The sequence below is a fragment of the Nicotiana tabacum genome, chromosome 20 (assembly GCF_000715075.1).
Source record: "Nicotiana tabacum cultivar K326 chromosome 20, ASM71507v2, whole genome shotgun sequence".
Taxonomy (NCBI): Eukaryota; Viridiplantae; Streptophyta; class Magnoliopsida; order Solanales; family Solanaceae; genus Nicotiana; species Nicotiana tabacum.
In genome coordinates, this window is record NC_134099.1 from 144766598 (window position 1) to 144782261 (window position 15664).

At 37.1% G+C, this 15664-nt stretch overlaps 1 protein-coding gene across 1 annotated transcript; it reads left to right on the plus strand.

The window, feature by feature from the left end:
- The first annotated feature begins 8578 nt into the window (after window positions 1–8578).
- LOC107830888 (plastidic ATP/ADP-transporter-like) lies at window positions 8579–13143 on the plus strand. The gene is made up of 5 exons (XM_075239945.1): window positions 8579–9859; window positions 10665–10919; window positions 11236–11379; window positions 11487–11834; window positions 12454–13143. Exons 1-5 carry the CDS (start codon window positions 9077–9079, stop codon window positions 12817–12819), a joined length of 1896 nt encoding a protein of 631 aa, XP_075096046.1. The 5' UTR covers window positions 8579–9076; the 3' UTR covers window positions 12820–13143.
- The last annotated feature ends 2521 nt before the right edge of the window (window positions 13144–15664 follow it).

The window sequence follows — 15664 nt, forward strand, 5'->3', positions numbered from 1 at the left end:
TTTTTAATCACCCACTTGAAAAAACCCTCGTAGGATTTTTAGATGAATTATTATTAATTAACGGCAATTTTATATTTCATGGTTGAACCATATAAATACGTGTGGAAAATAGATATAGATAGAGTTAAATATACATTTCAGAAATTATTTTATAGTATCAAAACTTACATCGTCTAAAATCTTAATGAGAAATTTTCATGAAGCACTTTTAGTGGTAATTAGCTATCTATAGATACCATTTGCTATATTACGGATTGTAGATACATTTTCTGTTGTTATAAGATGTATTAGATGTATTTAAGCTACTGTATTCATGAATATAGTAGCAAAAATAGGCGTGAATCAGGGAAGTCTAGCTAATCAGTTGTTGTATTCGAGTGTATTCATGGCGTGAAACATGAGATTACAGCTTGACAGATTATTGTATTCAACTGTATTCACGGCGTGAAACAGGGGATTACACTGTTTTTAAACGAAAATTGAATCAATTAACATAATCGACTCCTAATATAAACTCAACAAACTCAATTACAACACACAAAATTTGTATTTCCAGTTATAAAAAAGATTCTCAACCGAAAAATACCCCAAAAACATAGCAATCTTCAGAGAAATTATATAATACATAAATTATATTAATTAAAAAAATATATGAATACATTCATGGCATATAGCGAGACAGTAAATACAATGAAATACATAGAATACAACGGGATACATTGAAATACAATGAAAAAAAGATAGTGAATACAATCAAATACATGGAATATAGCGAGATACATTGAATTACAATAAAAAAAATAGACAATAAATATAATGAAATACATAAAAATACAGCGTGATACGTTGAAAATACATTGAAATATATTCAACCTATATGCAATTTGTAGGTTGCAGTGATTTACTCCTGATTTTGCAGAAATCGCCTAGTGACGGAGAAGAAGCACCTTTTATAAGGTCAGGTAATGGTTTAGTTGTTGCGGAAGCCAAATGTATATAGTGTGAATAAGTCACAACTACTATACCAAAAATTATGACAGCCACCAAATAATAAATAAGACAATAAAACAACAATAAAGGGAACACCAGAATTTACGAGGTTCGGCTAATTTTGCCTACTCCTCGGACACAACCAATATTTTATTCCACTCCAAAAATACAAGTGAAATAATACTAAAGAGAGAAGATACAAATGCCTTAAACAGATGAGAAGGCAAATGAGAGGTGTGTTTCAATCCTAAACATTAGGCCTTCTTTTATAGGGGAAAAATCCCCCCAAACTTAACTCCCAACCAATGTGGGACTTTGGCATTTTGCCAAACTTCAACAAATCTCCACCTTGGCAAAATTCCACATTTTCAATTCTCTCTCAATAACAAATTTTGGTTGTATCTTCATCTTCAATCTTCAGTGTTCAACAATGTTGATCAAATCCAAACAATGTTGAAACTTGATCGCAGTCACCACCTTAGTTAGCATATCAGCAGGATTCTCCGTAGTATGAATTTTCTTCACTGTGACTCCTCCTTCTTCTATGATTTCTCGTACGAAATGATACCGAACATCAATATGCTTCGTCCTTGCATGATAAACTTGGTTCTTCGCTAATTGAATAGCACTTTGACTATCACAAAAAATTGTGATACCTTTTTGTTCAACACCAAGCTCCTTTAGCAATCCTTGAAGCCAAATTGCCTCCTTCACAGCCTCTGTAATAGCCATGTACTCTGCCTCTGTTGTAGACAAAGCAACTGTTGACTGCAAAGTAGACTTCCAACTAACTGGTGCTTTTGCAAAAGTAAACACATAACCAGTAGTTGATCTTCGTTTGTCCAGATCACCCGCAAAATCTGAGTCACAATATCCAACTACAGACTGATTGTATTCCTGCTCAAAAACTAACCCGACATCTACAGTATTATGAATATACCGTAGAATCCACTTCACAGCTTGCCAATGCTCCTTCCCTGGATTGTGCATATATCTGCTAATAATTCCAACAGCTTGTGAAATGTCAGGCCTTGTGCAAACCATTGCATACATCAAGCTACCAACAGCATTTGCGTATGGTACCTTTGACATATACTCTCGTTCAGCTTCATCCATTGGCGACATAATAGTACTTAGCTTAAAATGGGAAGCAAGTGGAGTACTAACTCGCTTAGTCTTGTCATCTATGCCAAAACGTTGAAGTACTCTCTTCAAATATTCCTTTTGAGATAAACAGAGTTTCTTTGAACGTCTATCTCAAATTATCTCCATGCCAAGAATTTTCTTTGCCTCGCCAAGATCCTTCATCTCAAACTCCTTCTTCAGTTGAATCTTCAACTTATCAATTTCTTCCTAATTCTTGGAAGCTATCAACATATCATCAACATATAGGAGAAGATATATAAAGGAACCATCTTTAAGCCTGCGCAAATACACACAATGACCGTATTTGCTTCTCTTGTACCCTTGCTGCAACATAAACTTGTCAAATCGTTTGTACCATTGTCTAGAAGATTGTTTCAAACCGTACAACGATTTTTCAAGTTTGCACACCATATTTTCTTTTCCAGCAACTTTGAATCCTTCTGGCTGAGTCATGTAAATTCCTCCTCCAAGTTTCCATACATCCATCTGAACTAGTTCCAAATCCAATTGTGCTACCAAAGCCAACATAATTCTAATGGAGGAATGTTTTACAACTGGAGAAAACACTTCATTGTAATCAATTCCCTCCTTTTGAGCATATCCTTTGGCCACCAATCTTGCTTTGTAGCGAACATCTACTTGGTTAGGAAATCCTTCCTTCTTTGCAAATACCCATTTGCACCCAATTGCTTTCTTTCCCTTCGGGAGATTGGCCAATCTCCATGTATGATTCTGATGAAGGGACTGTATTTCATCATTCATGGCAATCCTCCACTTATCTTCTTCTGAACTTTGGACAGCGTCTTTATAAGTAGTAGGAACATCATCAGCTACAATTGAGGTTGCACAAGCAACCGTCTCTATGAGACGAACGTGTTTCGTTATTGTTCTTTTTGGCCTGCTGGTTGCTATTGATTCAAGTTGTTGTTGAGGTTCCTGAGTTGGAATCTCCTCTACTGACTCTCCTTCCAGAGGGTAATCTTCATTTGTTTCCTCCTCTGCTTCTTGTGAAGGAAAAATAAATTTTCCCTCAAACTCCACCTGCTTAGAAGCACATTTATTTTGTTTGGTATCTTCTGTTACCTTATTTACCATAGCAGATTCATCAAAGGTAACATCCCTGCTGAATATTACTTTCTTTGTTATAGGACACCATAAGCGATATCCTTTGACTCCAGAAGTAATTCCCATAAAAATAGCCTTCTTTGCCCTTGGATCCAATTTTGACTCTGTCACATGATAATATGCAGTTGAGCCAAACACGTGCAAAGAGTCATAATCTACAGTAGGCTTTCCATACCATTTTTCAAATGGTGTCTTGCCATCAATAGCAGCAGATGGTAGACGATTAATGAGGTGGCATGCATATGTAATTGCCTCAGCCCAAAATTCTTTGCCCAAGCCAGCATTGGACAACATACACCGTACCTTCTCCAGCAAGGTCCGGTTCATACGTTCAGCCACTCCATTCTGTTGTGGTGTATGTCTGACAGTGAAGTGTCGGACGATGCCATCATTTTGACAGACCTTATTGAAATGATCATTTTTGTATTCACCTCCATTGTCTGTGTGAATACACTTGATCCTCTTGCCTGTTTGATTCTCCACCATCGTCTTCCATTTGAGAAAAATTCCCAACACTTCATCTTTGCTCTTCATTGTATACACCCATACTCTTCGGGAAAAATCATCAACAAAGGTTACAAAATAGTGCTTCCCACCCAATGAAGGTGTTTTGGAAGGACCCCAAACATCAGAGTGTACATAATCCAAAATGCCTTTAGTATTATGGATCGCTGTACCAAATTTAACCCTTGTCTGTTTCCCTTTAACACAATGCTCACAAAAATCCAAGTTGCAAGCCTTGACTCCTTTTAACAATCCTTGATCTGATAGAGTTTTCAAGGATTTTCCTCCAACATGTCCAAGCGCATGTGCCATAGCTTGGTTGTTTCTGCCTCTTTGTCGTCACTGGATGTCACTGTCGCTGTCCCAATAATTGTACTGCCACGATAGCGGTACATATTATTATTCTTCCGATTAGCCTTCATTACCACTAGTGCACCAGAGCATACTCTCATCACTCCATTTTCTGCAATGATTTTGAACCCTTTTGATTCTAGGGCTCCCACAGAGATGAGATTCTTCTTCAAATCCGGTACATATCGAACATCTGTTAATGTTCTGATCATTCCATCATGGTTCCTTAATCGTATTGAACCAATGCCATATGAGGTAAGAGGGCTGTTATCCGTTGTGTGGACGACTCCATATTCTCCTTCTTGAAATTCCACGAACCAGTCCCTATTGGGACACATATGATAGCTACAAGCCGAGTCCATCAACCATATGTCTGATGATGTTGATGACTCTATTGTAACTAATGAGAAGTCTGAATCATCACAATCAGCTACATTTGAATCCATAATGGCCTTTCCATTGTTATGTTTGGCCTTATTCTTCAACTTCGGACAGTCTTTCTTCCAGTGCCTTTTTCTCGACAAAAGGCACATTCATCTTTGCTGGGTCTGGATCTTGACTTGGATCTTCCCTTCTTTGTCCTCGTTTGACTTTGAGGACGACCCCTCACAAATAGTGCTTCTCCTTCTCCGCCCTTCTGTTTTTCTCGCTTTCTTTGTTCATAGCTGTACAAAGCCGAACAAACTTCTCTGAGAGAAACTTCGTCATTTCCATGGAGTAGAGTAGTTTCAAGATGCTCGTACTCATCAAGAAGTGACGCCAACAACATCAAGGCCAAGTCACCATCATCATAAGTTGTATCCATATTTTGCAAATCTGTGACCAACTTATTGAAACTGGTGATATGTTCATTCATCGTGGTACCAGGAACATAGGTGAAGTGAAACAGTCTCTTCTTCATGTACAATTTATTTTGACTATTTTTCTTCAAAAATATATCCTCCAGTGCTTTCCATAATTTACTTGCAGAAGTTTCCTTTGTGTATGGATATTTCTGCTCTCTAGCAAGGAAGGATCGAATGGTACCGCAAGCAACACGGTTGAGAATCTTCCAATCTTCTTCTCCAATAACATCTGGTTTCTTTTCTTCAATGGCCAGATCTAGCCCTTGTTGAAAAAGGACATCTAGAACCTCGCCTTGCCACATCCCAAAATGCCCGGACCCGTCAAAAATTTCTACCGCAAATTTCGCATTTGACACAATTCTTGTCATAAGCAAAGATGCCAATGATGACGTATTGTTGACACTTGATGTAGATTCTTCTTGTTTATTGTCTCCCATATTTGACACAAATATTATTTAATAGCTGACGACACAAATCAAGATTATTTCCTTTCTGATGTAGAAGATCAGACTAAGCTGCAACCACAGAGCATACTCAGACAGAACCTTGACTCAGTTACCAAGATAAATCTTTTCTGATGTGGAAGATCAGACTATGCTGCAACCACAGAGCATACTTAGACAGTACCTTGGCTCTGATACCAATTGTTGCGGAAGCCAAATGTATATAGTGTGAATAAGTCACAACTACTATACCAAAAATTATGACAGCCACCAAATAATAAATAAGACAATAAAACAACAATAAAGGGAACACCAGAATTTACGAGGTTCGGCTAATTTTGCCTACTCCTCGGACACAACCAATATTTTATTCCACTCCAAAAATACAAGTGAAATAATACTAAAGAGAGAAGATACAAATGCCTTAAACAGATGAGAAGGCAAATGAGAGGTGTGTTTCAATCCTAAACATTAGGCCTTCTTTTATAGGGGAAAAATCCCCCAAACTTAACTCCCAACCAATGTGGGACTTTGGCATTTTGCCAAACTTCAACACCAGTCTGCGTAATAGTTTATCGGCACCAGATTTCACCAAATCTAGTGAAGAGAGTGAGGAGTCTGTTGTGTGCCATTTGCTGTGAAATCTCATGGTGGTAGGTCAATTTCTCTTCCTTAATGACTGGGGACGATATAGCCAGCATTCCCTATAGCGCAACGTATTTCTCTCACCTCCTCTTGCAAGAATTCGCTGTTCATTGGCCTTCGATTATTATTGGAGTAGGTTAGAGAGAGGAGAGAGCGTGGGGTTTTTGACTAATGGTAGGTGATGTGGGTGAAAGGAATTTTGAGATTGAGCATCGTGTTTTCAGGGAATGAGGGAAGAGAATAGCATGCATCAAAGTAGAGATAGAAAGAAAATAGTGTAACTGAATAGAGTATTTAGTGGCTTAAGGCTAGAAGGTAACCAAAATTAGATATTTTGCTATAAACATTAAAATGTATCTATAGAATATAATTTTTTAAAATAGTATTTATTTAAAATAAATAAGGTGTTAACCTTTGTTATAGGAGGTAAAAATTCCAATCTTAATCCCTCTCATTTTGAAATGTGTATAACAAAGATGACAAACAAAAGCCCAATCATGTTGGACAGGCTATATAAATCCTCACTGATCACATTATCTATTCAAATCATCTCACGCCAATATTATGCAAATATAAATAAAAAATACTAAAAGTTCTGTATATTTTCTAAGTATATTAAATCTCTAAAAGGTTAAACCTCTCCTATAAAACATAAAATTTACAGTAAAAGTACCAACATCTAAAATATGTTATCCACCTATTATAATCTAAGAAAATTTATAGCTTCCAACATTTTATCCAAAAAAAAAATCATGTTCTACTAGATTCATATAATTTATGATAGTATAACAAAAGAATTTTCTATTTTTTAAAAATAGAAAAACTTCACAAAAAAACAAAAAATAATATTGTTAGTAATTTATTTTATCTCAATTTAAAGGCGGAAAGTGTTGCTTCGTGTTCAATGTTAACCCTATGGTTATAGCATGTTGCCTATCTCCATGTCAAAAGCTCGAGTACAAATAAACACAGGTCGCTATAGGAGAAATATCTCCTAGGAGGGGCATTTTGATATTAATTACGACTTTAGGGGGTTAATCCTGAAATAGCAGATATTTATTGAAAGTGATGTGTCTCCCCGCCAACTTAAACAATTCCTTTGATTTTATTTGGGGTAGTTTGATTCGAGAATAAATTAATGCAAAGATTATATTACAAGGATTAATAGATTAATTATTTATTTCTATATACAGCGATAGAAAATAATTGTTATTTTCCCGATATAAAATATGCTCTTAATGCTAATGTGGAGGTGGGTAGGTTATACAATTTTTGCTTCTCCTGTTTCATTTATATGATGGTTTGGTTGTGCACCAAATTTTTTAAAAAATAAAGATATTTGACACATAAACTAAGGCTCCGTTTGTCTATAAAATTCTTTTTCTTTTTCAATTTTTTTTCTTTCAAAAATGCATTTGTCCATGAAAAATTTGCAAGTTTTTGAATATTTTTCTAAAATGAGTTTTTCGAAACCATTTTTTAAAAATTTTCAAAAAACCTTTTTTCCCACTCATAAAACTGCAACATTTTTTCAAGTGAAATGCACGTCCAAATATAATTTTAAATTTTAAATACCACTTTTTAACTTAACTCCAAATACTACTTTTTTTTTCTTTTTTCAAAAAGAGTTTACTTACTTCTCACTAACGGCAGAATCATGAGCTTCATCACTCGACTCTAAACCAAATTAAAAACACTTGGCTATCTGAGCCAGGATCGAACTCTCCATGAGATTCATAGTTGCATTACTTATAGCTTCCTTGTTCGTAGACAAAGCGGATTCGGAATTGTTTTTCATTCCAAGGCATAACTTGTATCCATGCGCTTCATATTCGCTCGGAACTCGCTCCCAGAAATATAGCCATCCCTGCCCCCTCACGTCAATCCTACGAGCCTCTTATCCATTCTCATTGAACGACGGCGGGGGAGCAAATCCAACTAGAAAAACTCACATGGGCTTAGGGATAATCAAGCTCGAACTGATAACTTCCACCACGTCAAGGTGACACTCTACCGCTGAGTTATATCCCTTCCCCGCCCCATCGAGAAATAGATCTGACTAATCCTAAATCAAAGGGTCGAGAAACTCAACGCCACTATTTTTGAACAACTTGTAGCCGGGCCTTCTTTTCGCACTATTACGGATATGAAAATAATGGTCAAAATCAGATTCAATTGTCAACTGCCCCTATCGGAAATAGGATTGACTACCTATATATATATATATATATATATATATATATATATATATATATATATATATATATATATATATATATATATATAGAGAGAGAGAGAGAGAGAGAGAGAGAGAGAGAGAGAGTTCCTTATGGTATATGTTATTAAGAATACAAATAGAAATATTAAAAGTAAGAGTGTGCCAATATCTTTAAAGTGAAGCAAAAAATAGTATATAAAATAAATAAAAATGGAGTTAAAAGCTTCTTTTTTTTTTATATCAAAAAACATTTGTTCATTTTTTCATAAGATTATTTCGCATATATAGGGAGGATCCTTTCTACCTTGCTCAACCCAAGTCTTCCTTGTGCATCGGCTTAGCATTAGATTAACATTTCTTCTTTTTTTGTTGAATATTATTAGTAATTTAATAGCACAGAGTGTGCAAGTTGAAGAATACAAGTATCTAATCTTCGTACTGCAAATCTGACACACAGATTTTCCCTTTGCCCTTTTCTTCTTGACTATCAAATTTTGTTAAACAATTAGCTAGTGTTTACCTAAACAAACTCTTACATTATTTCCTTATTTGTCTTTTTCTTTCCCATTTCAGGGTTTTGATTCTTCATTCATTCATACATACATTTCAGGGTTTTGATTCTTCATACATATATATAAAGATAAAGAATAGATTTTTGTATATCTCTCTCTCGGACCCTTTCATCTTCTTCCCCAAAACCTTATCCCTCTCTATCTCCTTATCTCTCATGTTCATTTGTTAAAAAGATTCAATCTTTTACCTTTCTTGAACTTGTAGAGATAAGGAAAAGAGAGAGAGAGAGCTAAAAAATGGAAGCTGTTTTACAAACAAAAGGACTTCTTTCTTTGCCTTCAAAACCCAAAACCAAGGCTTTTTATCCGTTACCTCTAGGGGGTTTAAGGCATAGATTAAATTCTGGCCATTCTTTAAATACTCTAAAACCTAAGCCCTTAAATGGGTTATCTTTATCTTCAAATGGGTTCCAAAAATTTCAATGCTTTACCACTAAGCCTCAGCTTTTTGGCCAAAAGAATAGATTTTTCCCAATTTGTAAAGCTGAGGCTGCTGCTGCAGCTGATGGCCAGCCACTTTTTGCAGAAAAAGAGCCACCTAAGTTCATGGGAATTGAACTTGTGACCCTTAAGAAAATTATACCACTTGGGGCAATGTTCTTTTGTATTCTGTTTAATTATACAATCCTTAGGGACACAAAAGATGTATTGGTTGTAACAGCCAAAGGGTCCAGTGCTGAAATTATTCCATTCTTGAAAACTTGGGTGAATTTGCCTATGGCTATAGGGTTCATGCTGTTGTACACAAAGTTGGCCAATGTGTTGTCAAAAGAGGCTCTTTTTTACACTGTTATACTTCCATTTATTGCATTCTTTGGGGCATTTGGGTTTGTTTTGTATCCTCTTAGCAATTACTTTCACCCTACAGCTTTTGCTGATAAACTTCTCAACTCTTTGGGTCCAAGATTTCTTGGGCCAATTGCTATACTGAGGATCTGGAGTTTCTGCTTGTTTTATGTCATGGCTGAGCTTTGGGGAAGTGTGGTGGTTTCAGTACTCTTTTGGGGTTTTGCTAATCAGGTAAATTTGTGTTCATGAATATATTTTGTGCATTAGTAACCATTTTTAGGTTGCATAGTATTATTGTGTGGAGCCGAGGGTCTATCGGGGAACAATCTCTCTACCCTCCTGCGCAGTACCCTCCCCATACCCCACTTGTGGGAACTCACTCAGATTGTTGTTGTTGTTGTTGCTGTAGTCTTATTGTGTAGATGATCTGTTTAGTTAGCTTCTGATATTAGCTAATATTTGCACTTCACTTCTTTGTTTGTGTGATGGTTGCTGCTTTCAGTTTTGTGAGGTAAAAACAATCTCTTTATACCAGGAGTAGTTTGCAGCTTGCTGCTATTTGTGATACATGTGCTACTATACTCTGTCTTCCTGATGTTAATTGTGGGGGTTTTTTTTGGGTGGGGGGGTGGGGGTGGGGGTGGGGCTGCTAGGTGGTGGTATAGTAAAAGAGCGGAGTTCTAAAATGTTGCTCAAGCTCTATTTAATCTTACCTTTAATGGTGGGTGGCTTAGCTAACGGTTCTGTTTATGGTGCAGTTGTGGTCACACTGTCTTAAAATATTGGCAGTAACATTTTCTCATTGTTTTATGTCTTGGTCTGCTGTTCTTTATTTTATTTTCAGTTGCAGTTGGTCATACAAAATTTGTAAAGGTTTCATTCTGTTTCCCTGCTGTTACCATTCTGGCTATTGTGCTGCCTGTTGTAATATGATCGTCAACATATCTATATGCCTATGACAATGTAATCACCCGCCGTAGAGCTTTGGTGGGGGAAATCACTGTTATTTAAGTGTTTTGAGTGATTTCTTTTGCAGATTACGACTGTTGACGAGGCTAAGAGATTCTATCCTTTGTTTGGACTTGGTGCAAATGTTGCTCTGATTTTCTCAGGTCGTACAGTGAAGTACTTTTCTAGCCTGAGAAGCTCTTTGGGTCCTGGAGTTGATGGTTGGGCCATCTCTCTGAAAGCGATGATGAGTATTGTAGTGTTGATGGGTGGGGCAATCTGTTTCTTTTACTGGTGGGTGAATAGAAATGTTCCTCTCCCCACTCGTAGCCAGAAGAAGAAGGTAATTATCTAAACCATATGCCATTGCTTTTGCTATAGTCGACAGTTTTTTCCAAAGCAACTAGTTGATGGTAGAAGAAACTTATTATCTTTTGCTTGACTAGTAGAAAGCACTCTCTTTCATCAATTTGTTTTTGAGAAGCAGATGCACCACCTTTTGTCCCTTGTCTATCACTTCTACTAAAATGACGATTCATTGCTGGTTAAATCTTTTCAAAATATTTGTCAATAATGCCATTCAGATATTATACACAGATCTTTTATATTAAAGAATCATGTTTACATATGTGCATTATCTGACTAATGTCTTTTGTCAGGTAAAACCTAACATGACCACAATGGAGAGCTTGAAGTTCTTGGTCTCTTCAAAATATATCAGGAATCTTGCCACGTTGGTTGTAGCATATGGTATTAGTATCAACCTTGTCGAAGTTACATGGAAGTCAAAGCTCAAAGCTCAGGTGAATTATTACTAAGTGCTACTTTTTTCCTTAAAATTTTTATATTCGGATTTGTTTCTCATTTTAACATGTCTCATTCCGTCTCTCTCCCTATCACTAATGTGTAGTTCCCAAGCCCCAATGAATACTCGTCGTTCATGGGTGACTTCTCAACTGCTACTGGAATAGCAACTTTCGTAATGATGTTGTTAAGCCAGTGGATCTTTGACAAGTATGGATGGGGAGCAGCAGCCAAGATAACACCTACAGTATTGCTCCTTACCGGAATTGGATTCTTCTCCCTGATTTTGTTTGGTGCCCCTCTAGCACCTGCTCTTGCCAAGTTCGGGATGACTCCTCTTCTAGCAGCTGTCTATGTGGGTGCAATGCAGAACATTTTCAGTAAGAGTGCGAAGTACAGTTTGTTTGATCCTTGCAAAGAAATGGCCTACATTCCTTTGGATGAGGACACCAAGGTATGATGACATACTTATTTACTGAATGGTATGTGGTCACGGATTTGAGCCGTGGAAACAACCTCTTGCAGAAATGCAGGGTAAGGCTGCGTACAATAGACCCTTGTGGTCCGGCCCTTCCCCGCATCCCGCGCATAGCGGGAGCTTGGTACAACGGGCTGCCTTTTTTTTAAAATCAGTGTTGTTAGATAGAGCTGTCGGAAGTGGAACTATTTTCGCATCAATGCAATTATGAGCCCGTTTGGATTGGCTTATTTTAAGTGCTTTTAAGCCAAAATAGCTTTTAAGCCATTTTGTAGTGTTTGGATAAAGTAAAAAAAGTGCTTTTAAGCACTTGTTTTTAAGCTAAAATGACAAAAACAAGCCAAAAGTCAAAAGCTAGAATTCCTAACTTATGCCTTAAAAGCTATTTTGGCTTAAAAATCACTTAAAATAAGCCCATCCAATCGGGCTCTATGTCGTCATCAAAGAATTGTTGTTTCAAACATGTATAGCTGAAGTCTTTATATTGATGGTACATCTGCATTTGTGATGGTATACGTCACTAACATATACATTTGCTTGGCTATTTATAACCAGATGACTGTGCTATCACTTAACAAGCAATTTGTTGTATCAGGTTAAAGGGAAAGCAGCAATTGATGTTGTCTGCAATCCGCTGGGAAAGTCTGGAGGAGCTTTGATACAACAGTTCATGATTTTGACTTTCGGTTCACTTGCTAGCTCAACTCCTTACCTTGGAGGTGTGCTCCTAGTAATTGTTCTTGCATGGTTGGGAGCAGCCAAATCTTTGGATGCCCAGTTCACTACATTGCGTCGAGAAGAAGAGCTTGAGAAGGAAATGGAGAGAGCATCTTTGAAGATCCCTGTCGTGTCTCAAAATGACAATGGAAGTGGTTCTTTCTCAAGCGGATCATCACTGAACCCCGCTGGAGGTGATTCAACCAGCACTTCATCGGAACCTTCCTCCCCAAGGAGCCTGTAATATCACTGTTCGATCACTTGCAGAACTGGAGGAATAAAAAGCGAAACAGAAGATGCATCAGGTGGTATCTTGGTTGCAGTCCAACTATGATTTAATGTTGTCAAATCTTTGTTGTTGGTTATAGGAATTCATTTTTACTCGAGAGAAATAAATTTAGATACAAGAGAGGCACATCGCTGAATTAGCCAACCCGCCATCCCAAGTTTATTTTCTGGTAGTTACACTTTTTCTCAGTTTTGTAGCTTGAGTTCATTGGTTTCATATTACGAAATGCTGGTTGTTGAACTTTCTTTTCGCAATGTAAGCATGTTGTTTCTCCAAAAATTTATTTATCTTGGTAATTGCTTTTATCTAACTCAAGAATATTTCATGAACTTTTGTCAAGGTGGTTATGCATGAGTTTACTGAAGAAGCTTTTGTTCGCTACGAGTATAATCTTGTGTAAATTTTTTTTTTTTTTTTTTTTGCTTCAAGTGTGAAGACTGAAAATATGCATACAACTGTCGCACATCCTCTGCTATTTGTGACCACTCAGGTCTGGAGATCTTCATCTCCTTCTGCCAAGATTTGAGCTGAAGACTATTCATCACATCATCAGTCTCGCCAGCATGGTGAACCCCCCCCCCCCCCCCAAATCTTCTTTTCCTCAGCATTATGAAGAGTGAGGCCATAGGTGGCCACAGTGGAGCGATGCAGTCCTGTAGCTATGAAAACACATCAGTTAACTTCAACAATAATTTATTTCATTTAATCATCAAGAGTATAGTGCGATGGTTGAGATCCCTTTATATTTAACTAGAGTTGAGTCTTTGATAATGTAAACGGATAACTTTTCAGTAGTTGGTAATTCCTAAGATTCTGATATCCGTGTTGAACTAGGTGATTCTTGTGTAAATTGTCAGCTGAATTGTTCCCAGAAAGAGGTGTCAGCTGCAAGAGTTTCTTCAAAGTATTGGATTTATGAATTTGAATGGTGTTGGTTTGGGCCATGCCGTGGTGGAAGTTTTGGCTGTTGCAGTATAGGTTTAGGGGAGGAGCGGTGCCCCCTTGGAAAATGAAACTTAACACTCCTCTCTTCTTGTTCTTATGAGCTTTCTTTCCACGTTAAAGCTCTTCCACATGCCATGCGGAACAAGATTATCTCCAAAACGCAGGCCAAATGATAAGAAGGTTCTCTATTCTTGGATTAGTTACCTCATGTAGCAAAGGTTTATACTTTATTTATTTTAAATAAATGTCCTTTTAAAAAATTATATTCCATAGCTACCTTTTAATTTTTTATAGCCAAATATCTATTTATAGTCACCTCCTACCCTTAAGCCATAAAATAAGCTTTCTATTATTTTTCTCTCTCCCATCAAATTCTAATAACCATTAAACACCGGGGAAGATGAAAGGGAAGGGGAATATGTTGTGTCTAAAGTATTTTATCAGCAGCAGCAGCAGCAGGTCAAGCAAGGTGAAAAAATTGAACAAGAATTGACCGAGGAGTCTGAATGTCTGGTTGCTAAAGTAGATCCACATACCCCAAGTCTGTGACTCTTCACCCCCCTCGTGGCGAGAGGCTATTTTCAACTATGGATGCAACAACAACAACAACAATCCAGTAAAATCCTACAAGTGGGGTCTGGGGAGGGTAGTATGTACGCAGACCTTACCCCTACCCCGAAGGCGTAGAGAGGCTGTTTCCGAAAGACCCTCGGCTCAAGATAAATTTTCAACTATGGATGCAAGACAACAAATTGCCGCTTCTAGCATCAGTCCTATTACCCAGGTATTACCATGTGTAATGTTCTTGTTTTTGCCGGTCAATGTTACCCTAAAACCTAGAGGCTTAGGGTTAGGGTTTCTCTCCAATACAGTAGAAGCCAGAGAAAACATAAGAACATGGCAGCACCAGCGGCTGCTCCGACAGCGGTAGAATCAGTTCAATGTTTCGAGCGGAAGAAGAAGGCGGTAGCAGTAACCCACATCAAACGAGGGAAAGGCCTCATCAAAATCAACGGCGTTTCGATCGAGTTAGTCCAGCCTGAAATCCTCTGTTACAAATCTTTCGAACCAATTCTCCTCTTAGGCCGCCACAGATTCGCCGGAGTGGACAAAGACGACGAAGTTGGGGCTGAGCAACTTGAATTTTCTGTTAATATATTTCAATGTATCTTGCTGTTTTTTCATGTATTTCATTGTATTCATCATCTTTTTTTCATTGTATTTCAATGTATCTTGCTGTATTATATGTATTTCATTGTATTCATTTTTTTTCAATGTATCCCGCTGTATTCAATGTATTTCTATGTAATTTCTCTGAAGATTGTTATGTTTTTGGGGTGTTTTTCGGTTGAGAATCTTTTTTATAATTGGAAATACAAAATTTGTGTGTTATAATTGAGTTTGTTGAGTTATATTAGGAGTCTATTATGTTAATTGATTCACTTTCCGTTTAAAAACAATGTAATCCCCTATTTCACGCCGTGAATACAGTCGAATACAATAATCTGTCCAGCTGTAATCTCATGTTTCTCGCCATGAATACAGTCGAATACACTCGAATACAAAAATCTGTCTAGTTGTAATCTCCTGGTTCACGCCGAAAAATGCTATTATATTCATGAATACAGTAGCTTAAATACATCGAATACACTCTAAAAAAATCTGAAAACATAGCTATAGAAAATAATATAGTAAATGATAACTACAACTAGCTAATAACCACTAAAACATAGTGATTTATGAAAGTTTCTCTATATTTTTTGCCTCGATGATCCGCGTGGTCAGTTTTGCAAATTTTTATGTGTGTCATAGTATGTTGGCTGGGGAAACAGAGCTAGTTACTCAATTGGACAAA

What these genes read in the sequence shown, in the direction of transcription:
- LOC107830888 (XM_075239945.1), top strand. Translation starts at nt 9,077, where the DNA reads ATGGAAGCTGTTTTACAAACAAAAGGACTTCTTTCTTTGCCTTCAAAA. An exon ending in TTTGGGGTTTTGCTAATCAG is followed by an intron (nt 9,860 to 10,664) that starts GTAAATTTGTGT and finishes TTTCTTTTGCAG; the next exon opens with ATTACGACTGTTGACGAGGC. An exon ending in CTCGTAGCCAGAAGAAGAAG is followed by an intron (nt 10,920 to 11,235) that starts GTAATTATCTAA and finishes GTCTTTTGTCAG; the next exon opens with GTAAAACCTAACATGACCAC.